At 31.2% G+C, this 25606-nt stretch overlaps 1 protein-coding gene across 1 annotated transcript in view; it reads left to right on the top strand.

The window, feature by feature from the left end:
- The first annotated feature begins 1044 nt into the window (after positions 1 to 1044).
- Positions 1045 to 25606, top strand: part of LOC124360469 (protein Aster-B-like) — a 66564-nt gene continuing 42002 nt past the window's right edge. Inside the window, 8 exon segments of the mRNA XM_046814133.1 lie at positions 1045 to 1338; positions 6333 to 6410; positions 10015 to 10114; positions 15942 to 16110; positions 17391 to 17494; positions 19658 to 19735; positions 19737 to 19835; positions 20334 to 20471. Of these exon segments, the coding sequence (XP_046670089.1) occupies positions 10070 to 10114; positions 15942 to 16110; positions 17391 to 17494; positions 19658 to 19735; positions 19737 to 19835; positions 20334 to 20471 (633 nt within the window). The 5' untranslated portion in view covers positions 1045 to 1338; positions 6333 to 6410; positions 10015 to 10069.

A 25606-nucleotide genomic window follows, 5' to 3' on the forward strand; every position in this document is an offset into this window, starting at 1 on the left:
GGTTTGTACCAACAATAGACCGGTTGGGAAAGTACTAGTAGTCTAAAAGGGGCTAGACAATAACGAAATTCTTCTTCACATACAGACACTTGTAGTGACTCAATGTTGTCCTTCTGCGTCCTGAATGACGTGGTCTTGCACGTTCAAGATTGCGAGCAGTTAATCTCCGAGGAGCTCTTGTAATTGTCAGTTATATGAATGTTTTAAGTTTATTATTTCCCTTGGTCTACTTTCTAGAGGTCGGTGTATTAAACATGCCACACAATCGATATTAAGCTGGGTTCTTTTCCGTTAATTCACTACCATTAGTTTTTTGGTCTGGAATTCCGTTAATTCACTACCAATGATGTTTGTACTTAAATTAGATTAAATTTTGGTTTTCTTTAGCCAATTGTGTTAGTTAATAATAGTAAATACCTAGAATGAAGTGATTTAAATAGCATCTAAAAAACATTTTACACGCCGTCATATGTTTTATTTATAATTCAAAAGGATACAAATAATCCAAAACTATTGCCTGTAATGAAACCTGCGTTAATTCTGTCTGAGTTTTTTGTGTGTAATCAGTCATGGTGTTATTGATCTGGGCTTGGACTCTGCAAGCTCGAGTTAATTTTTTTCTAAAAGAGCAAGCAGCGCGAAGCGCTGCGCAGCGGGCAAGCATCGCGTGATCTGAGTTTTGAATAGGCAAGCTAGGGTCTTTTGTTACTAAAGTAATAGAGATATTATTTATATACACCGGGGGAAATTTCCGGCAATGTTTCTTTTTTTGGAATTAACGGAATTCCAGACCATAAAACTAATGGTAGTGAATTAACGGAAAAGAACCTTAAGCTGGACTAGCACTGCTAATGTTAAGATTGTTTATGCTGTGAGATATTAGATGCTTTAAAACTGAGCTCAGAAATAGTCATTGCTTATGTATTGGCAAATCCTTCAGACCAAAGGCGTCAAGCATCAGACCAAAGGCGTCAAGCAACTGTCAAAATCAGAACTGTCAGAAGTGTTAGGCGGTTGTCAAGTTCAGCTGTTCAGCAGATACCTGGTTGCCATAGGCACTAATAAGACGGTGCATTAACTTTACTAATACACAAGAGCACATTGTTATCTTTAATAAATAATTAATATTACTACTCTGTGCAGATAACATTTGAATTTATAATCATTGTAGAATATAAAAATGAGTTTTCAGGAATTCCTTCAAATAATTGGATATTGTTGTTAAATGTTCTACAGATTTCTGTTAGAATATCGTATATATGTGGAATAGTTGAGTAATCATTTAGACAAAATATTAAATTAATTTTTATAAGTTTTCCTCCAAATATTCTAGCACGTGTAAGTATGCATAATAATATTTGATAATTTTTTTAATTTAATCATAATTAATAGTAACAGGATTAGAAATTTATTCAAATTTAGGAGAATAAGGGATTAATTTAGTCCTGCTATAATTAGCCTACTCCATTCATCATATTGCACTTGATCCACAGTAAGTTTTTTTTTAATTTATTCAGATTCCTTAGCAACTTGCTCTCATCAAAAAAACATGATGATGAAGTGAGAATCTCAAATTTAAAAATAGAATTTTTGTTATGATCTAAAATTATTTGAATTACTGATTTTTTTGCAGTGTACTTACACAGGTGTAAATGAATTTATTTTAAGCAATAAACATGAGACAAATGCTGTTGAGCTATGGTTATTATACAAATATGGTTATTTATTGGATTTCTGGGCTTTCAAATTTAGGATGTAGAAATAAAAGTTCAAATTAATTTGTCTTCTAATCATGGGGATTACTCTGGACATGTTTTCCTTGTTAATACAATTCTCATTACTTTAATCACACATGATCAGACACTTTAGGATTCTGTCACAGTCTAATAGGTAGCCTTGTATGTCAGGGAATGATTCTTGTTCTTCGCCAGAAGTGTGGGGTAGCACTGAAGATGCTACCAAAGATTTATAATCAGATCCTCTAGAAATTTTATATTTTACATGGTTCTATTGGCTGCAGTATAACAAGTGGACACCAACACAATCGGATGATAATTATAGAATAATTTGAATCATTGATTCATGACCATCCAAAGGACTGAAAGCAAAATGATGGACCAAATATCGTAATAGATATTTCAAAGAATAATATGATCAAATTGCTAGTTTTCCATCTTATGTAGAAATTAATGTATAAATATTAATATAATTTCCAAATTAATATATCATACAATAAAAGTTACTTACCTTATATATTTCAATGATAAATGTGATTGCTTGTGAAACAAAGAAGACACTTATGTCACTGTTCTTGCCGCCATTAGTCAATAACTAAATTTAATTTATTTCCAAACACGTTTTTACTTTGAATAAATTTTTAAGGATGATGTTGAATTGAATTAAGTATTAGGCCTTAAAAATGTGAATAATAGAGAAGCTATATTTTTATATATATAAGAAATTAATTAATTTTTAAAATTGTGTAAAATAACTAGACTGTATTTAAAGTACTATTGAGCCGCATAGTATTGACTATTAGTTCACAGGGTAGACATGTTTGAAACCATTTAAAAATGCTCAAACGGATCACCATCAGCTCCTTTTTTGCAGCCATTTAAAACATTGCTTAGTGTTTTAAAAACATTTTTAGCTAATATCTGCATATTCATTGCCATTTTCTTGTCGTTGTTACTAGCTTTCTCCTACACAAACCATAAACGAAATATCAACAGCTCATTATGACATCATTAGCAACAGCTGGTAATGACGTCACTAGTCTAAAAAAAAGTAAGCTGGCAATGATTAATTATGCATATCTATACGTCAAGTGTCGTTTTCGATTTTATTGATATTTAAAATTGTAATCATTGTCCGATTGTGATGGTGGCCACTTATTATACTATAACTGTTCTATTAATTAGTTTTCACTCTAAATTTTGTTATACTAAATAATGTTTACGTATTAAGGCTGGTTTTAGATGAAAAGTTTGAGATTGTTACTGGTGGATCCCCAATAACCAATATTTAAAAATCATTATGAATAAATAAGTGATTTATTACAAACCAAACACTTTTACTGTTAATCCAAATTTAGGCTAAGTTATGTTGTATGTAAGTATGTAAATTTTGCTTGGACTTAAATTTCGAATGTATTTTTAGAATAAGCTGCCTTTATGTAGAGTTAGAATAAAACTTATGTTCTCGATTATTCTAAAAAAGAACAAAGAACCAACCTTTGTTTTTTACTGAAAAAGCAAATTGATCTATAATCCAACAACATTTTGTATGATCTAAGCTGCTCAGAGTGGGTTAAACAAGCAGACCCCATCAATACTAACTGGGTATCTAGCCTAGGTAATTATCTACAATTACTGTATCAACTTCAATTTCTTTAATATTGAAAAATATTACAAAATGTATGATTTAATTATATTTGAGATGAGAACAGGTGCCGGAAAGATAAAATAACCAAAAAACTAATCAGTGTATTTTTTCAATACATTAAAAATCTAATTTTTAGTTTATTTTTTTTTCTATATACAGGATTAAGTTATAATTAAATATAAAGTTGTAGTAAACAATGTTCATAACAATATAAACCTTAATTGTAAATATTTAGCTGTTAAATAATACTAAAACTTTGTCATTATGAGATACATGTAAGAAATTTGTTCATTTTTGACTGTAAAATTGTTTTTATCATTTATTTTAGTTAAAAACAAGTACAAAAAATTAGAACCAAAAAGTGGCTTGATTGCAGATAATTAGCATTTTCAGTAGGGAATCTATTTAACATAATTTAATTTATGTATAACAAAAGCTTTAAAGAAACGTTTTTTAATAGTTCATGACAATGACTTACTCCAAACTTTTATTTGCTTTTGATTTTCTCAGTGTTAAACTTCTAAGTATAACAAGAATAGTATGTAGGCTTCCCAATTTTACAAAACATTTTTTCAATACATTTTTTAATTTTTTCTGGTGTACCTCAAGGGATATCTAAAAAATTTATTTACCTTAAAAATTGAGCTCTACGGGGTACACGATAGTCCAAGCTATTTATTTAAGCGCGGGATAAATTTAACAAACCACAAAGACAGGCAAACAATAAAAACACAATAAGGAATTATGTAGCAACGTGTACCTCATCAGGCATACAACACGCTTTACGAAAACCTGTTGTGTTCCCCATCGGAGTTGTGAAAGATCACGTGTACCTAATGGGGTAAACGTCGTCCTGAACATGTTAAAGAAAAAGCAGTTACAAACAGAATAATACAGTATAAAAAATCCAACTAAGTTAAAAATAAGTTTTTTTAACCATATGAAAATCTCCTAAAATATCCCTCAAGTTCTGAGATGACACTGTGTTTATTTTTTAAACGTTTAAAAATTAAAGTATATATGTGATTTTTCAAACATTTGACATATACTTTTTTCACTGTAACTTTCTTGTTGTCATGTAGAGTAATTACAAAATATTTACATTTCTACAAAGAGAAATCATTTTCAAAACACTTATGTTATTTTTATGTTTTTTTAAGAGCTACTTTTGAAATTTATGGTTTCATAAACTAAAATTTCTCATTTTCTTATTCATAACTTTTTATATAACCATGAATAATTGTATTATACTTTATATACATTTACACTAAACTAAATGATATAATGTACTAATAGATGTAGACAAGAAAAATATGTTTTATAGATATGAGGCATATCCAGAAAGTAAGTGTACTGGGTCTCTCATGACTGGGAGGATTTTTTATCAACATGATGGCTCCACTATTGTGTAGCTTCATTCCTCCTCTTCGCAACTTGAGAACTATTGATGTGACAATATGTTTTGTGTAAGATGCCAATCCAATCTCCTCCCAAGTGGAAAGTACGTGGTATCATCCGTTATCTCGTTTGGAAGGGAAAACTCTGGTTGATGTTTATAATGAGGTATAAACTGCATAATTCCAAATTTTTGAGTGTAGAAATTTATCTTTGTAGTTTGTAGCGTCTCAAAATCTCTATCCGGCCCCCACTCGATTTAATCTGTGTTGGTCAATCAACTGTTTTAGAACCCACCTTGTGGACATTTTCCAATATCCGAGGGTTTAAGTTATGGTTTTGTTTAGCAAAGATCTGGAGATTTGTAGAAATATCACAAAGTTCATCCACAGTTAATTCCTGATCATTACAGAGTGCATGTTCAATTTTTCCAAAATTTCAGTCACAATTGAAGATCTTCTGCACCTGTAATCATCATGCACAGACATAGGACCGTTTTTAAACTCGTAACACCACACTCGTACGATTATAGTTTTATCATCATATGCAGTTTTTACCTCATTATAAACCTCAACTGAAGTTTTTCCCTTCCAAACGAGATAACGTATGATGCAGCGTATTTCATACTTGGCAGGAAATTAGATTGATATTTTTCATGAAACTTAACATTGCATCAATAGTTCTCAACGTACTGACCTTGAACCGGTCACATTTGAAGGGAAGGAATCAGGCTACATGGCAACATGTGTAGCCAACATGTCAAATAAAAATCCCTTCGGCCATGAGAACCTCAGTACATTTAGTTTCAGGATATGCATCATATAAACCAAAATGTTTGTAAAATACCCAGTAAAATAGTTGACCACACAGCGTTATAAATACAACCATTACAGAGTTAAATATATTTAGTTAAATACTTTAACATCAATTAGTTGTAGAATATTAAGAAATTACAAACACATCGAACATTTTTATTAATAAAGGTGATTGTACATGCTCAATAAATTAAATATTCTGGAAACTAAATGAATGAATGATTAATCAAATCCTGCATGTCTCAGAAGTTTTTATAACACAATAACAAGGAGGTACATAAAAAATTGATAGTCGCAAATCTCATAAAAATTTAAAATTCCATTACATTTTGAAACAACCTGAACTAAAAAAATTGTTTTTGTTTGTTTATTAAAATTTCAAATTAGAATGAATGTTATGTAATTATAGTTATAATTGTACTAAAAATTAAAACATAAAAACAATCAAAATATTCAAAGGTATCAATGCTATGCCACTTTAATACAAAGTTACAAAATTGTTCATTACAAATTTTAACATGTGAAAAAATCTTGATCTAAAACACTACTTTTGAAACTTCTACTTTAGAAAATTTCCAAGAAGAGCTCCAAATCTCCAGAATGGCCTGATACGCTCCTCTTGAACTTAAGTATTGTATACAATATATTTATTAGCCTGATTACTAATGAATAAAATGCATACTCTCTGCTGCTCACGTTAATATTAAACAACACACTTATTAGAATTTAACTGTTTAGTTTTAGGTTGAAGATGTCACTTCCTGGAAATCAACCAGTTCCAAATAGCCAGTCAAGCCATAGTTGTGTGGAGTCCAGGTATGTCTATAATGAATGTTATATTTTCTAACTGCATAACTTTGTAAGCACTGGCCGACTGACTATAGTCACTAGTGACTGCTAAGAAAGTAGTGTTTTAAGTGGTATACCCCAACAAATTATTATTACTTTGCACAAAAATCTTATCTTGGAACATTTGTAAGTAAATTAACATAATATTTTTATTAAGAAACTACAACTTTAGAGAATAATTACATAACCACTTCAAGAATAAGCAATTTTTCATATAATAACTATAATGTAACATTACATTTTTATACGCAACAAGATTGTCTCAGAAAAAAAGTAAGTTACTGACAATTTTAAATCCCTACAAAAAAACTGTAAGAAAATGTATACATATCATTACAGTGACGTCACAAACATTGCCAACTCACAAGTGGCTTAATAAACAAACGTATTTAACTTGACACGTATCCACATATCACATAACGTTGACACATAGCTGCCTGGCCACCTGTGACTGGGGCACTGACCCAGACACCATGTCAGCACCCACCCACAGCAATACAGTGACAGCTGGACTGCCTATCCAAATGACAAGGCACTTGGCTACCATTTAACCAAGAACATTTACTCCAACTGACAAATACATTTAGAGTAACTAAACTTTGATTGCTATTCTCAACATTACAAAATAGCAATCAGGCAAACCTAGCTAAAAGAACTGTATTCTCAATTTTAAATTTATAACAACATGGACCAGACAAACCTAGCTGATAAACCATTTTCTCCATTTTAAGATTATAACAATATGAGCCAGGCAAACCTAACTGGAAAAAAAACTGTATTCTAAATTTTAATAGTACAACAATAGGTATCAGACAAACCTAGCTGGAAAAAGTGTATTCTCCATTTTAATTTCATATCACACACATATCATACTTTAACAGAACTTAACAAAATGCCCTCAAAATATCCTTGTGGCTTCAGTGGAATTGGTGTAAAATTCTCAGGAGTAAGATTTACAGGCCAAAGTGAGCAATGGCATCATCCAATTTCATCAGAGGTCCCGGACATCTTAAACAGCTCAATTACAGAACTTGAAAATAGCCTTGTAAAAAATAACTACCTAAAGGACTTAGAAAATGATGATCAGAAACTACAGATGGCAGCCAAAATAGGTCTATTCTACTAGAGGAAAATGATAAGCTGAAAAAAGAAAATATCAATCGTAAAATGACTCCACACAAATAGAAGCAAATTCAGGAAAATAGAGAATAATGAAAGTAAATATATATAAAAAAAAGAAAGTTCTCTTGCAACAAAATAAGAAATTTCAGGATCAGCTTGATAAAGAAAAGCATCTTCGTGTAGAAACGCAAGCTATTGTTAAAGAATATACTCTAAAATTTGGCCAAAATATTGATGACCAAGAAAAAATGTTGCATGAACATGGAAGGACTATTTTTTAAACTGCAAAAGTAAATTGGCAAACATCAAGAATCCTCAAGAAAAATTCTTAGAAACTCCACTACACCAACAATTGAAACAACTGAGACTACTAGGAACGTACAAAGCTCAGCACTCATCCTAAGTGAACTGTAAAAAATCAGTGATAAGCTACATGAGGTGGATATGGAGATGAAAGCCTTAACAAGTGACGCATGCTTAAAAATCAATTTTTCCAAAAAGCTGCTGAAAAGGCAAAACAACAAAGCCCATCACCAGATCGAAGGCCAAAAACTAAAGCTAAGACAAACGTGTTTAGTGTTTTCATGCAAGCAGCTAAATACAAAAAACAAAAAAGATACTGAACAAGGAAACCCAAAAAGTAAACACAGAATACATGCCATACTCTGAACTTCTTCCTATGCTGAATAGGGGCTTTAGCATGAAATCTCCTTACACAGACTCTAAATTGGAAGAAAGGAAAACTTTTGAAGATTTCTTCACAAAGAATATTGAAAAACTTTCAATTTCAGAACCACAAGAACACTGCTGTGGAAATGACAAAAGTTCCCCTGTAGATAAGCCAACAGAAATTTTCCAAGTAAGTAAAGAGCTGCACTCTGCACAAGACAAATCATCTCCAAGATCACAACATGCTATAAGTATCTACACCAAATACATAAGAAGTCAACTATAAAATCAGTAGATTAATCCATCTTCTAAAAACGATAATACCACCACCAAACGTTGTATCGAGCGAACATGGATTAAAGGCTTACCAGATTGAAAGTGCACAGCTAATAGAAGAGTATAAATTAATATCACACTATAGCAGAGAAGATCGTAGAAAAGTAGGTGTAGCGATCTTTGTGGAGGAGAACTGAGTGAGCATTCAGTGTCCATAGATATCTCCAGTTCTGGGAAATGGCTTTTATAAAGCTAAAAATTATCATAAAATGTTTGAGTATAATAGGACTATATAGATCTCCAGACAAAAACCTGAATGAAGCCTTAGAATTGATATCAAGAGCGATCGAAGACACCAAAGCAGAAAATACTCCATTCATCATCATAGGAGATATAAACTTATCCATACTAAAACAAGACCGAAAATCAATTAAACTTTACTGCCCTTAACATGGTATATCAGTATTGCTTTGAAAATAATTTGGCTGTTAATCCTTCTACAACCAAACAATTGGGATTTGAAAGGCGGGCAGCAGATATACCAATTCTCCCTAAAACGGACACACAAAATATCTTGGGATGACAATAGATGAAAACCTCACCTGGACACCACAGCTTGACAATATTAGTATTACCATAGTCTATAGTACTAATTAGTTGTGGTCATGTTTCTGGAGTGAAATGTATGGGGTATTGTGTTTTTACAAAATATGGTACAATAGATGTCACAAAGACTTACAGTAATTTTGCTGCTCTTTTGTTCTATTTTATTTTCATCTACCATTGCAACATTATTAATTTGTAACTATTGTATTGTAGTACTGAAGAATTTACTATGCTTTATGTAGAAATATGAGTTTTAATTCCTAAACTTGACAATAATAATGTACTGTAAATTTACTTTTTAAAACAACATTTATCAGTGAGGGTCGATCAAAATGCACTTGCTATAAAGGGGGATTTATTTACACTAGAGATAAGAATTAGGAGTTTTTTAAATAATGTTTTCCGAAAAGACCAGTATAATGCAAGAATGTCTTTCAACTCAATTATCTCAACATGTAAAATGTGAACTACAAAGATACACTTTTTAAAAATGTGTGTAAAATTATATTTTGTAATATGTAGTTAATTAATTTAAGATAGCTCTTTTCCTTATATAATATTTCTTTCAAGTCTAATGGTTAAGTATTTTAAGTTCTCTATCACACGGCTTGCAGTTACAGTGAAGAATAAGTTTGGCAATGTCACTCAGTCCTTGTTGGCTGCTACAAAGTCACGTGCCAAATCGGCTCTTCCTGTAACTGTACTTTCTAGTGTTCTGTACTATTATATAGGGTTATTTGACACCTGAAGATGAGGGTAAATTTCAAATCTCGAAATGTAGTGCTTTATTTTGTTATATAAAACAATGAGAAATATACCAAATCTTATTATCCTGTAATTTATACTTTATTATGACATTTAATAATATAAAAGAGAATTTATGATGCAAATTTAACAGGCCAAATAGTCCATCTACCAAGAGCCAATCAGTTCCTGATCCCTGATACCTGCAGATGAAAGAGGTGTCCACTATAACCTCAAAAGAGAAAATTTATCATGTAAGTGAACCTATTTTCTTACTTATTTAAGATTTATTTCATGCACAGTGTAAATAAAATAAATTAAATGAAATAAATGTTAATTAATTTTAATATTCTACTTATATAACATTAGTTTTATTGTGTCCATTGAGTAATTTTTATGATTTTAATAGATAAAAATTCAATAAATAAATATAAGAACAAATTATTTTAATTTTAGATAGTTAATAATACTTATTATATCAATATAAATAGAGTAAACAAATTCTATTTATCATAAGAATTATGGCTGCAATTTTGAATTTTTAAGAAAACTGACATGGCCGTTCTACAAGTAAATGAGATAAAATTCATTGTTAGGGTCATTCAGAGCAAAAGGGTAAAACGTGAGCCCATTGCATTTTATATATACACAATAATCCTGGGTGTCAGTTATACATGGATCTTAATTAAAATTGAGATGGATATACCATGAAATAAACATTGATCTAGGATAGTTATTCAACAGATTTTGAGCTAAGGCAACATAGATCCAGGACTAAAACTGTTTTTGCACAACTACCCTTAATTAATTAGGAATTTATTGATTTGAGCCAAAATTGGTATGTGTATTCAATGGATCCAATTTTAACTATTACTTTGTGAACCCCAATGGAGTCAAGGAGTAAAGCCACTGGTCAATGCCATTTCTTCATAACAATATCCATGAGACCCAAATTGGATGTTTTGAAACAAATTTGTAGCTTTGGATGATTATTAATGCCATTTGATACAAGGGGTCAGAATTCAAAGGCTATAGACAGTTCTGCAGAAATATCTTACCCATCTTGTAGGTGCATTGATTCAAACCAAAACTGATGTACATGAGGTGGATTTCAACCAGATGTATAATCTATACAAAAAGTTACAAGCTTTAGGGTGTTTTTGGAGTCATGGAGGAGGGACAGTTACTGGGGCTAATCATTTTCCAGCTACCATAGACGTGTTATGAATCAGTAAAATTTTATGTATATTGGAATGAACAATTTATGGAAAACTTTAATTCAACACAGCTATTGAAAGGGCCAAATAATGTTAGCTGTTGGGTCAGAAACATTTTCCCATGTATGTAGGTGTGTTTTAACCTACATATGTTGCATACAATCAATGACTTCAAATAAACATAAATATCCAATGGAATAAATGTTTATCAAAGAATATTTTGAGCTTATTCCAAACTGGAGTGTGAATTTCTAGAAGCACTCAGATTCAGGGATTTTCCAGGCAGGAGGGGTGGAACTGGGAAGTCAGCTGACCACTCTGAATTGTCAAGAAGTATTAGGGGCCAAACATTCAAGTTACTTTTGTGAAATCACATTACTTGATTCGCTCCACAGCCACAGAATTATGAATAAAAGATTTGCCAAATTAGTGAATGAATAGTCGTATATTTTACTATATCAGATTAAATAAAAAATTCAAATACTGTTGTTATCGACTAGTTCTCGTCAAGGATATTCTTTGACTTAGTCCGTTTCAGCCAAATTCATTACTCTATGGAGACGGCTGACGTATGCTTGGTTTTTGCAGGTATTTGGCACTGGCACGAGATAAAGTGATATCTAATCTACACTGTTTCTTTCTGCTAATGGCTATTGTGAGTTTTTTTTTTCTTCAATAAGTTTTGTGTTACACCTGTTTACAAACTATTGAAGAGGCAAAGTATTACAAATTGTTCGTAAGAAAACTAATAGTGAAATGTTTATAACTGAAGGGCTGTGCTGTGAAATTTCTAATCATATTGTGGAAAGTAGTAATGACTTTAGGCGTAATGTCCTCGTTCTAGCTTTGAAAACCCGAAATGTGTATGTGTACATTGTAGTTGAGGGCAAAAGATATCTCTGAACTAAAGGAGAGGCTACTAAGAAAGAAATAAAATACTGGAGATCATAGCTCTTGAGGTAATTTGAAACTAAGGGGTGTTAAACATGATGTTTTGCCTTAAGTAGTGGATGAGATAACAGACATTTCAACTAAATGTGTTCTTGAGGCTTAATCATTTAAATGGCGATTTTGAGGTTTTTTAAGATTTTATCGGCCAATATGAAACATCTTCAAAAACTGAGGAAACTAACCAAAGTAAGTAATATAAGATGTTTTGCTAAGATTTGAATTATGCATTAGAACTGTTGTGGCCAGTGTTATGATGATGCTAGCAATATGAGAGGAACTCAGGCTCGAATAAATGAAGTGTAACCACGTGAAACTTTCATACACTTTTTAATAATTTGTTGAATTTAGCTGTTATTGATGCTACTGAGGCTGTACCTGAATTCAACAATTTGCTACAAAATGTGCAAATGTGAACTTGTCAAACATTTTTAAAACTCAGCCCAAATATATGACTATGCTTCTTTATAAACTAAATGAGAATGACAATGCTGCTCTGATAAAAAACATTTAACTAAAACCTTTATGCGCCATGAAATGGGACAGTTAGATTTACTTACAGGCACTCAATTTGCTATATATGAGACTATCTTGTGACTGAGAATCTCAGACCCCTAAATCAAATGGCTTGCTATATGTTAAAAAAAATATAGTACACTGTCTCACTTAGAACTCTCAGCCTTGAGTATTTTTGAAATAACTGATGAGCTTGCTAAGAAGCTAGAGATAAGTGATATGAGCATATCCTATGCCTTGACCCAAGTTTTGTGAAATCTTTTTAACAGCCTTGAGGACAGATGAGAAATTTCATGAACTTTGGAGCAAAGTGAATAAACGAACAGTGGATTTGGATTTACTTCCTGTGGGACCTATGTACGTGTACCTCCTACAGTTAGAGCAAAAGATGTTGTCATCACCACCTGTAATATTCTCCATGCCAGAACCATATCTGAGAAAACAGTACTCTGATATCAACAACTTGGTGTAAGACATGAATTACTAATTTCAACATCCTGGTATTAAAGTTGAACGTGTTATCCTACCAGCATTGTCAGCAACAGCTAAAAACACTTTTTCTTGCCTTTGTCTCTTGAAGATGTGGTTGCGGTCAACAATGACCAAAAAAAGATTGAATCATCATCATAAAGACATTGCCAGAAATGTAGACAATCAGTCAATCGCAGAAGAGTTTGTCAGTAGATTTGAAACATGTACATTAGTTTTTGGTAATCACAAAGACTGAATATTGTTTTGTGTCTTCAGTTCTTATATGTTTTTGCTATTAATTGTACATTTTTTATAGTTAACTGCATGTTGCTTTGTTATTTATTAAGATGTTTGAAAACTTTTTAAATTCCAAACTTTGTGCAAATTTTGTGCGTAGTAGTCACCCTTATTTAAACTAATAAGAAAAAGAGTTCTGACCAGAAAAAAATGTTTCAGAAAATCAGATTTTAAAAGTTTTTGGAGAGGGGCCCTGGATTCCCCAGTATTTTTTTGAGTTCCCACAAAAAGCTTTGTTCTGCCACTCCTGCTTCCAGAGACTGGAAGCTGGAAGAATTTAGAATTGTCTAGGGTCCAGAATCTTCTGATACCAAAGGACAGTAGAGAGGAAACTAGATGTGAACATTACTAAATTTCACAATTCATAAATCATGTTAAAACGAACACTCATTATAATGATAAAATCGAAGTCAATTTTAATTATAATGTAACAAAAATAAAAGAGATTATCAGCAAATGTAAAATTGTTACTGATTTAAAAAAAATCTTCAACAGAGTAATAAATCTGGCTTGGAAGATGATGTTTTAATTATACTTTAAAATGCTTAAGAGATTGAACATATATTTTAAAGAAAATTTGGATATATTGAAGCACTTTTGATTGTAGAATTAAAAATATGTCTTGCTTGTACATTGACAAACAATAGGCTGGATAATACTGATGTTAAGTCTCAACCGGTAGTTATGATGGGTTTTATTTCAAATTATTCTAAATTGTTTCTGTTAAAATAATACTGCTAAATTATGATGAGACATAGAGAAAGTATTTTTGAATGTATAATAAAGATTTGCAAGACTGATTATTGTTGCACTTAAACATGATCTAATCATACCCTTCTGCATTTTAAAGACTATTGGAATCCACAGAATTTCCCCAAAACACCATTCCTTACATCAGTGCAAGTAAAAATAACAATATTAGACTGTTTTGATTGTCATTGTATTGGTTACAGGAGCTAATAATAGCTACAAAATATGCAACACGAAGGTTATTTGCCAATTATACTCAATGTTATTTGCAGGATAGGTTTGCTCCCACGATGATTCTAAGCAATTTAGAAGATTAAACATTTGTAATATCATCAATGTTGAGGATTATTCAGCATCAGTCTATTCAATTCAAATCAATTGCTAACCAGATTACATGCAGTAAATATTGTAAATTATTACATTTTTTTTAGGGTTGTGTCTTTGCTTGTTATTTTTACTGTTGTCATCAGCATACAATATCACTGAAGATCGTTGAGAAGGCGTTGGAGAGGACATTAACGTAGATTAGGAAGAGAATAGGGCCTAAATATGATCCCTGTGAAACTTCTTCATTGACCACACCCTAGCTTGATGGATGACTCCCAGTTGTATTTAAAGGATTCTTGTAATGGTCAAAAAGGGGGTGTCTTTTATAAATTTTAATCACATTTTTTTAATATGTAGACATTTTTAATTTTCCTTTTTTACAGACTATTTGATTTCTAGGAGTAAAAGTGGTTAGATTGTTTAATGGGAGTGTTATATATACAGTTACTATTGTAAGTTATGTTATTGCTAGTGGCTATTGTATGTATAAATACAAAACAGTGGTATTATAATATTAATTTTAATAAAAAAATATCAAAAATTAACTATTTTTCAGAAGAAACTTCACTTGCACACATTCCTCTAATAAAACAAATGTTAAACTTGATAGAACATCAAAACTATTTCTGCTTTATGTTATTTGCTGTAGTGTATAGTTTAGTGTAAATTGGTTGTCATTGGTATTGATTGTAGTTGTGATTTCCTTCGGATGGCAATACTGCTGCTCCAGAGAGATTTGCCTACAATATCCAACACATTGTCATACGAAACTCATATCATTAAAGTATTGTCAAATATGATTGATCTGAAATTGCTCCTGAAACAAAATCTCATAACTAACAAAAATAATATTGTGAGTGACAATAATGGAAAACTGTTTGAGATGCTTACAGCCACCATTGTTGCTGTTTTTGTCCTTTAGTCACTAATTATATCACCTACATGTAAAATGGTTCCTGTAAACATTTTGTTGAGTTTCATGTCAGTGTATGGATAGCTTACAATGTTACGTTACATAGTATTAGTGTGGCTAATAATGATTCATAAAATCGTGACTGTTTTCTCAAAAACCTGCCATGTAAATTTTATGTGAATACATTTTTTATATGGATAGTGACACAAAAATGTATTTTATATTGAAAGTTCTTAAAACATTAGATTTCATTATTATATCTGTATTGTCTCATTTTTGTATTTGAACTTTAGGCAGTAATAACTTTAGTGCTTTTTAAAAAGGGTTTGCAATTGGAATTACATATTTGTGTGGTTTATGTTTAAATTACTGTATAGCTAGGACAAATTTTTGTGATGTAACTTGATTTTTGTAAAGTCTCTTGGTAGTTTGTGTTTTTATACACATTTTAACACGTGACAGGGTATTACTTGCTTCATATTGAATTATAGTATATATGTTTCATTAGTTTACAGTATAGTTTAAATCAGTATAATAAGAATTTCTCCTTTTGGTAAGAATTCCTCACATATATCCAAATATATCCTATAGTCGAAGAATAATTTTGGAATTAAAAAATTGTAATTGTGTTTAAATTTTTAGGAGAACGATCCTCAGCCATCAAATCAAGATTTTACAGTCAAACAATGCGAAAGAAAAAGTAAGAAGAAGGCTCCTTGGTATAGTGCTCTTTATCCCACTTACAAAACAAGAAGTGAGGACTTTAAAAGAATTTTTAAAGACATTCCACCTGAAGAAAGACTTGTTGTTGGTATGTAAATGAGTTTTGAATTTAGTTCATCAATATTTACTCTTGTCATAAAATTATTGACCTGACAGTACTGTACCATTGTATTAAAAACTCTCTAAATTGAAGTTATTCCTCTTATTTTGATATTATACAAATCTTAACCCATTAACCTAAGACTCATGACCATTACTTTTGCAGTTGTAGTGTGGAACTTGGTGGTAATATTGGAGTCATAGCCTCAATCTTCAAAGCATAGAGTAAGCTTGATAGTAAAAACACTTCTTATTTCATCCTTTTCTGCAACCACTGTTGAGCAAAGAGTAAGAATATATTCAGATAAGAAAATGAAAAATGTTAGTAAAAATGTACTTTTAACTGTACATTTAATTTAACAAGTATTAAGTATACAGTGCTTGGTCTGTACTTTAATGCAAACATCAACGACATAGTTACTATCTAACTTTTACTGTAAATTTAAAGACTGCTATGCTATAAAACCCATCTTAGTTGTCTTTTGACAGAATTAGCTTCTCAGACCTGTATGTAAATATATTTTCTTGATTAGAGAAACAAGGCAAAGTCAACTATGGCACAAACAATACTAAGACCAGAGTAAATTACAATGGCCATAAATATATACTTCTTGACACATTTTCTTGATCGTGCAATATTTGTGTCAAAAATATAATTTACCAGAAGTGCTCATACATGTGCAAAGGCTAAAACATTGAATGTGAAGCTGTGGCTTGTATTTTAGATTTATTGAAATAAAAATTTCTAATAGGGTATTTTTTATTTGGAAAAAGAATATATAAACATTTTTTAGCTTAAAATAACTTCATTATTACAAATAAAGTAATATATTTAAAATTTTCTAAAAATTACAACAAAACCGTAATTAAATTTGATTTTATTAATTTACCTGATTTCTTTAAAATATTAAAGTAAAAAGTCTATGGCATTAACTCACTTGCTATAAAATTATTAAGGAAACTTGGATTTTCAACAAAATTAATTACTACTAATTTTGGCACTGCCAGAAAAGTAAAAAAGTTAAGTTTTAGCAAATATCAATACTTATATCAACCACTTTATCTTAATCCTTCATTATTTTCAAACATCCACCATTAAATTTTCCCTTTAGTGTATTGAAAATCGTATTTGATCTGTTTTATGTAAGATTGTGTAAGTAAACCCACAAGTTTCCTGTACCTCAAATTCTTATAATATTTTTTTATATTAGCACAATGTTGTATATTATTTTACCTACTTATGTCTACTGATGCAGTGTTTTTTTTCAGATTATTCTTGTGCTATTCAACGTGAGATCTTAATCCATGGACGTATTTACGCTTCACAGAATTTTTTGTGTTTTTATGCAAATATATTTCGTTGGGAGACACAGGTAAATAAGAGGTTTGAAATTAAAAAAACAAGGGATTACTTAATTTTTTAATTTTAATTTTAAGTAAAAAATAAACAGATGAGTTTGAAAAATATTTTTTAACTGATTTTATTTTGAACTAATTTATAAACATATTTACAAACTGTAGAGTAGCCTACTCAGTTCACACACATCCTATCAGTGAATTGTACTACTAAAATCCTTATGAAAATCACAGAGTACAAAGACACTGTTATAATTCATTGTGATAGCCCAGGATAATGCTTAAAATTATGTTTATATACGATCGTCTTATCAATCCAATGGTTATTTCTTCCTACGGTGACATGTATTGAAGACTTTCCTTTATTGTTAAACCTTAGTAGCTGTGGTGGTGGATGCTTCTCATAAAATAACACAACACTACACATACACAAATAATTAAATATCACTTGCAAAAACTAAGATAAAACACAAATGCTCATGATACTGTACATGCAGGCGGCTGCAGTACAAGATAATAGCTACATAGGCACGTTACATTACTAGAGAATTAAAGATACATGACATAAATATGACCTCTAAAACAACTAATAAGTTAAACAACATATTGAAAAATAATAAGTTTGTCACATTCTGGAAAATACTGGAGTACTGTCATATAAAATAAAATGCAATGATAGTACCAAAAATTAAATAGGACTAATCGGTTGTTCATTCAAAGAAAGATAAAAAACAGTGTTATAATGTAAAATTAATAAGCAAAGGTCTACTTTTACCCAATGTCTACACGATAAAACTCTCAACATGAGCGAGATAGGAAATGGTCTGAGTACATTGTTGTAATTAGGGCAGTTTATTATCAACATTGTTAGAATTTGAAATGTTTGTAGTTTTTATGAGTGATAACAGTTGTAATCTAGTGAATAATTACAATATAAATCAAATATTATCTTTCACAACACTGTAAACAACAATGGAAAGGGCAGCCCCCCAGTCAGAACAGCTGATCGGAATAACACTACATGCAAGTCAGAACCAATAGCACGGTTTAAGTAACTCCAATCGTCCACCTGTCACAGCGCCATAGCCTTGTACATGTAGTATCGCACATGACTGTGTTTTATGTCAGTTTGTGCAAGTGATATCTATTAATTTGTTTATATGTACTGTTGTTTTATTTTAATGTTTTGATGAAGCCATCCACCACCACGCTTATTAAGGTCAGAACATGAAGGAAAGCTTTTAAAACATGTCACCGTAGGAATACATGAATGAACATTGGATTTATTAGAGTAGGGTATAAACCTAATTTTAAGTCAGAAATAGTGTGCCTATAGAGGCCTTCTAGATTTTCTTTTTCAGTTGATGCCTTCAAATCCTGCTTTTGCAGAAGTTTTAAAATTGTATCTAATGGCGGACAGAATTCGTACTTAGAGTTAAAATTAATCAAATTAATTTAAAATATTTAAATAAGGTAACAATAATTTTATTTGATATTCTTTGTTTTTTCCTGTATGAAATATACTCAACAAGGTTATTTCAAAATTGTAAGGGTATATTTTTATAGTTTGCTTCAGGATGATGAAGGTTCAGATAGACTGCATTTCCTCTTCTTTACTCAGGAAAATGTGGATTGTGTCCGTGCTGTGATTAAATGTTTCATGCCAGACAGAAACTGCACTTATACTGTTGTCATAACACAAGAATTGGATCTGCAGCAGTGTAAACAATCTTGAATGATATTTTATGAGTCAGTTGGTCCATGAGTCTGTTTCTATTTGGTTGCCTCACAAATTGACAGGTCAAGGAAAAGCTAAATGTATGAAAATCTTCAAACTGTCTAAAAGTTTAAAAGGTGGTGGTCATTGTATCATTTCTAAGAGTACATATACTTGCATAAAATAAATTTATAAAATTCAAGAAGAAAGTCATGTGTAGGTGTTTAAGATGAGACAATCTCAACCAAAACGCAACAACTTTAATAGTGTACTTTTAATGCTTTATTAATTCTGGGTAGGTAATTTTTTATTAGCACTGGACTGATGAAGGATATTTACTGCTTAGTGTTTTTATTCTTATTAAAAGCATTTTATCTAGACACATGCTTGCAGTTTCACATATATAAATTTTATAAACTGTAGAAGTTGTTTATATTAAGTAATTTTTCTGTTATGGTTTCAGGTAGTAGTGAAGTGGAAAGATATAACTTCCATAACCAAAGAGAAATCTGCCCTTGTGATTCCAAATGCAATTTTAATTCCACACTAATTCTGAAAAACACTTCCTAACTTCTTTTGCCACTAGAGATAAAACCTATCTTATGCTGTTTCGAATATGGCAACATGCACTTATGGATCAGGTCTGTAATGTTGACATTCTATTTATTATTACTATCTATCATTCTATATATATATATATATATAATATTTATTATTATCTGTATCCCATTGAAAGTTTAATTTGATACTTATCATATTACAAAACAGAATGTTTCTGGATTTATAAATCACTTCAACTGAAAAATGTTACCAGTGTTATCAATCTGTACCAGTGCACAATTTTATTGAAAATTATTTCATAATGCACTAAGCTGCATCACTTAAGCAGTATGTAGGTTATGTGGTTCTTTATATGTTGTTTTTAATTGGCACACCTGGATATGTTGCTTTGGATTATATTAAGATTTAATAGCTCTCTTGCTGAGTAGAACTCCCCATCAGGTATTAACATTCTACTTATACGTATTTCTGGTTCCTTTATACAGCTCTTGATCTGTACTGGAGTATAATCTTAGAAAATAATATCATGGATGTTTTTTGTTTTTAATAACTTACAAGTAATGCTGGTCATGTTACAGCCCATGTCAGTGCAAGAGATGTGGCACTGGGTGCATGTGTGCTATGGGGATGAGCTGGGGCTAACCAGTGATGACGAAGACTACCTCCCTGGAGATGCCAAGATATCTACAAACCTATCTTCTGTTCAAGGCCTAGAGGTAATTTTTTTTATATTTGAAAACTGAGTATAGAGTGATCCCCTCCCCCTCTTTCCTTTCTTATTCTCTTGTTCTCTCTTGAATGTTTGTGATTAAGTTAATCTCTTCACTTATCTGCTTTATCCTAAGCTTACCGCTTCAGGCCAAGAGTGAACCATTCACAATTTTTATTTCAGGGTTGCAGAGTGAAGCAAAGTTTTTAAGAACACAATAAATACACCCACTATAGGTCGGGATAACACACATGCATTTGTTTATGAGACCGGAAAATCAGTCAGGTTTCCATATTTGAATCCATACACTTGAATCTATACCACATATTGCTGGGTTTTGGCGTTTCAGAATGATTTCAAGGCTAGTGAATGGTTTAGTTATTCATCTGTGTTGTGGTGAGTTGTGCGGCTGTAAAATAATTGTTGCACTTAAAAATCACAAAATTGTTGCTATTTGGCCTGAATGCTGGTTTTATTGTACATACAGTGTGTTTGTAAATAAATTATCAATCTTTTATTTACACAGGGGGTCCCACGAGTAACCTGACAAACTTCTCAGGTGGTTTCCTCTCATCAAAATAATGAAAAAAGTTCATATAAACATATATCTGGAAACGCTTTGTTAGCGAGCCATGGCTGGTGAAATATTTTGCCCGAGTTTCTCGTAAAGGATGGAAATAAATCGAAACTGATATTTTTTTGGCGTAAAGATACTTCTTAAATTTATTGGATTTTATGTGAAATCAACTGAACAATTGAATAAAATATGTCCCAAACTTGGTAAGACCACCCATTTCTGAGATAGTTTCCCATTTCTTGTTTCGTGTTTCCTGCTTCACTTACCAGGGCTGGTATTAGACTTAATTTTTACTACTGTACCAAATCACTTAATTCCCATTCAATCAAGTGTTTAAGCACCAACAGCTCAACTTTAGAATAGGTTTTAAATCTCAAGTGTAGTAACATATTTTTTTTTAAACCCCAATTGGTGAAGAGAAATAAATACTGGTGAGAGTTAACTTTTCTCTTACAATATGACTTGTATTTAGAACAGAGGCTTTGACAACACAAGCTTTGAATTCAAGAAGTGTATGCAATGTTGATATTGAAATCTCAACTGATAATAACATGATATTAAATGTATCCAGGCCATTGAACTTTATAAATCATTTGCCATAGCATAACACTCAAATTATGAATAGAAAGTTATTAAAAATCTCCTTTTTATCAATTAAATTATTTTATCTTTTCGTTTTTATGTGTTAATCACTAATATTTGGCTTTGATTTTAAACGGCTGGCCGTATTTGGACACAAACTATTAAATGTTTGTTATGAGTGAAGCCTGGTTTATCTTAAGTGTATGAGCGTATAATAGAAGACTAGTGATTTGTGTCTCAGTGTCAGTATCTTATCACTTGTCACTCAGCCATGTGCTATTTTATATTTTCCTGTTTTAGGCAGCCACTCAAGGTATTTATAATTATATTATTCCATAAGATTAATAATTTACAAATGGTCTATCACATGTTCTATTACATAATTGTAATTTGATCTCCATTAATATTACAAAAATTAAATTAACAATTACTTTACTTTTCATCAATTCTATTCACTAGATTGTATATGCCATCTTAGTGAAAACTACCATTTATGAAATAAAATAATTAAGTCAATTTCCTAATATGAATGGCAAAACAGTGTGTATAAAAACCGAGCATATGTATACTTAACAATATGAAGTTTCAACGTTAGCTCACAATTGATAAAATATGTCTGAGAATATTTTTATTTTAGTGTATAATTGCCACAATGTCAAATATATTTAGTTTCTTCCTTTTGAATTTCTTGCTGTATATATTTACAAGGGTTTTCCACATGGTGATATCACTATTTTGCATACACCCTATTTTTTAAGTATTAACCCTTTTAGTGCTAAGGGGTCTGGCGCATTGCCATACCCAAGAATGCTAAGCATTTTAGTGCATAAATGCAGAGTTTTAGTAAATTCCTTACTATTTCCTTATTTGAGGTCATATCTTATTACTTTTTTTGTGTCTTGAAGATAAATAACCAATAAACAGAAATAAATACAAAAAAATACATTTGTACATATTTGGATTGTTATAAAAACAATTTTCCTTAAAATTTTAATTTTTATATAATTTATTTTTTCACTTTGGCATACAATTTTAGTATGCAAACAATTTTATATTATTTTTCTGATGCTACCATCGGAAAGAGCAACTAAAACTAAACAAATTCCATATTTGATTTTATTTTTACACCAAAAATAAGAAGTGTGGATGAAAAATATAATATATTGTCCGTGCCAAATTTTAACCTACATATATGCCTAATGTTTCAAACGCTCAAGAGAAAAAGTAATACACTTACTATTATTAGCATAATGCTTTACTAACTTTATTATTATTTATAAAAGAAGAAATTCAAGCACAGTTAACACTTTTTTTACCTAAATAATTGTTTCATTCAGTAATAAAAAGATGAAGTAACTCATCATAACCTGCAATATTCTTATTAGACATAGTTTGTAACTTAGTAAAATATAATACACATAGAAAACACAAATGAAAAATGAAGTAATGCAATGATTTGGAATACTAATGAAGTAGTATTTCACAATTATAACACAATGTAATGGATAAAATAAGATAAAACAGAGTAAACAAAGTACAGCATCAGTTCGCTTGCAACGTAAACATCCGAACTGACCTTTTTATTTCACTTTAATGACGTAAAACAGCTGGTCGTCGGCAATTAAATATACAAATATCGTTACCCTATGGCTTTTGGATGGACTGTCATCGTTTGCAGCCAGTAACTTGCATAAACTGAACCAATATATATAAAAATACGCTGCGTCTACGACGTAGACGCTAGCACTTTTAGACGTAAACGCAGCGTCTACGACGTAGACGCTATAGCACTAAAAGGGTTAAACAATGACTATTCTGACATTATTCACGTTACTTACAACTTCACTGTTTTTATTTTAGGCCCCTATACTATGAAATGTTCATAGATACTGCTTTTTCTATTAACACAACAATTTTGATACCATGAACAATTGCCTGGTACTGATCACTGAGCTTTTAATGGATGCTATTAATTGTTAGTTGTTCCTACGTACAGGGTGAGGTAGAGGACCCGTCCGGGGAGTTGAACCGAAAAACCTACCTTCTTCGTTTTAACAAAAATCCCCTATATTTTGACTCGAAAGAATTTAGGGAAAATAATTTTTAACACCCAAATATATTCCAAAACTGCACTTTTGGATGCAGGGGTGATTTTTGAAATATTTTTAAATGTAAAGGTAGTCGAGCTATATCTCATTTTAAAGGTCTTGAATAATTTTGAAAAGTTTTAATTTATTTCAGTTCTTTTATATAGGGTGGCCCAAGCTTGTTGGACTGACAGTTGGTGGAATTCTGCTGCTGGGCCAATGCTCAGTTACTATTCCTACTCTAATAAACTCTTTAAAGACTGATGCTTTTTGGAAATACACATTACAATTTTAAAAATATATAATAACACTTTTTATATGTTGAGAAGAGTTGTTTTAAAATTTATGTACAACATTTGTACCTAAGGTCATTTGTAGACTAAGGTCATGTCTTGTGACAAACATGACCTTAAGACTGAGGTCTTGTTTGTGACATATTTAAACATTTGTGCCATAGATAAACACTCAATATTCTTGAGCATCCTGTAAATTATGATTTGTGGAAATCCACTTTTCCCATTAAGGGGAATTTTGAAGCCAAAATATGTGGCTGTGTGTACTTTACTTCACACAGGTTATAAATTGATATGAAAACTATAAAGTTTTCTTGTATTTTTAAAGCATCCAGTTATATGACATAATTTTTAAGCCCTGACTCCATGTTAGCCTTTGATATAAAGTGGGAATTGAAAGTTAGGTTTGGAATTCAGTCATTGATTAAGACTAATAATTACAATCAGAGCAATCCAACGTTTAACTGTAGGTACCTTACTTAGTATCTCAGATCACTGAGCTGTTAATTGACCCTGTTAATTGTTAGTTAACCCTGTGTATAAAAATTAGTCAACCTTGGATAATATCGATACTACACAGGTCTCCTTCATTCATACTAAACATCATTTCTCTCATACTGGCCAAAAGACGAATTACTTGACATACAACTTCATAAAAGAATAAAGAATAAAATTACCATAAACATCATATAAAGTAAAGAGCTTGTATATCATAAAGTGCGAAGATTAACCATTTATGCTTAAATGTTAACTATTATTGGCCACTGCATTCATTTGCCAGCTTGAGCTTGGAGTTATTGTATTTTGAATTGTCCTCTTAGGTCATATGACCAGCAAAGCTGTCCATTCAAAAGAGATATTTTATATTCTATTTTGTTGCTAGAAACAGATAATAAAGATACAGAAATAGTTTGCAGTACTGGACATCTGACTTGAGAGGACATTTCTTAAAAGCCCCTCGTAAGCGCGAAGGATGAATTGTAAATATTGTTTTTCAAAAAAGATCATATTGGATGATTATACAATTTGATAAATGCACATAATTTTATTGATATTTCTCAATATATAGCCTAGATTAATATCAGGTGATGCTAGTCATGTACTGACGTTAGGATAAACATTGTAGTAGTAACATATAGCCTATGGGTTAAACTATGATACAACTCTAGCTACAGAATACGTTGTTAATACCTTCACTGCAACGCTAGTAATGTACTGACGTTAGGACAGCCAGAGTAGTAGTAACGTGTGTCCACCGTAATCTATTGGTTAAACTATGATACCTCTCTAGCTACAGAATACGTTGTTAATACCTTCACTGCAACGCTAGTAATGCACTGACGTTAAGACAGCCAGAGTAGTAGTAATGTGTGTCCACCGTAGTCTATTGGTTAAACTATGATACAACTCTAGCTACAGAATATGTTGTTATAAGTTTACTGCAACGCTAGTAATGTACTGACGTTAGGACAGCCAGAGTAGTAGTAACGTGTGTCCACCGTAATCTATTGGTTAAACTATGATACCTCTCTAGCTACAGAATACGTTGTTAATACCTTCACTGCAACGCTAGTAATGCACTGACGTTAAGACAGCCAGAGTA

The sequence above is a fragment of the Homalodisca vitripennis genome, chromosome 4, assembly GCF_021130785.1.
Source record: "Homalodisca vitripennis isolate AUS2020 chromosome 4, UT_GWSS_2.1, whole genome shotgun sequence".
NCBI lineage: Eukaryota > Metazoa > Arthropoda > Insecta > Hemiptera > Cicadellidae > Homalodisca > Homalodisca vitripennis.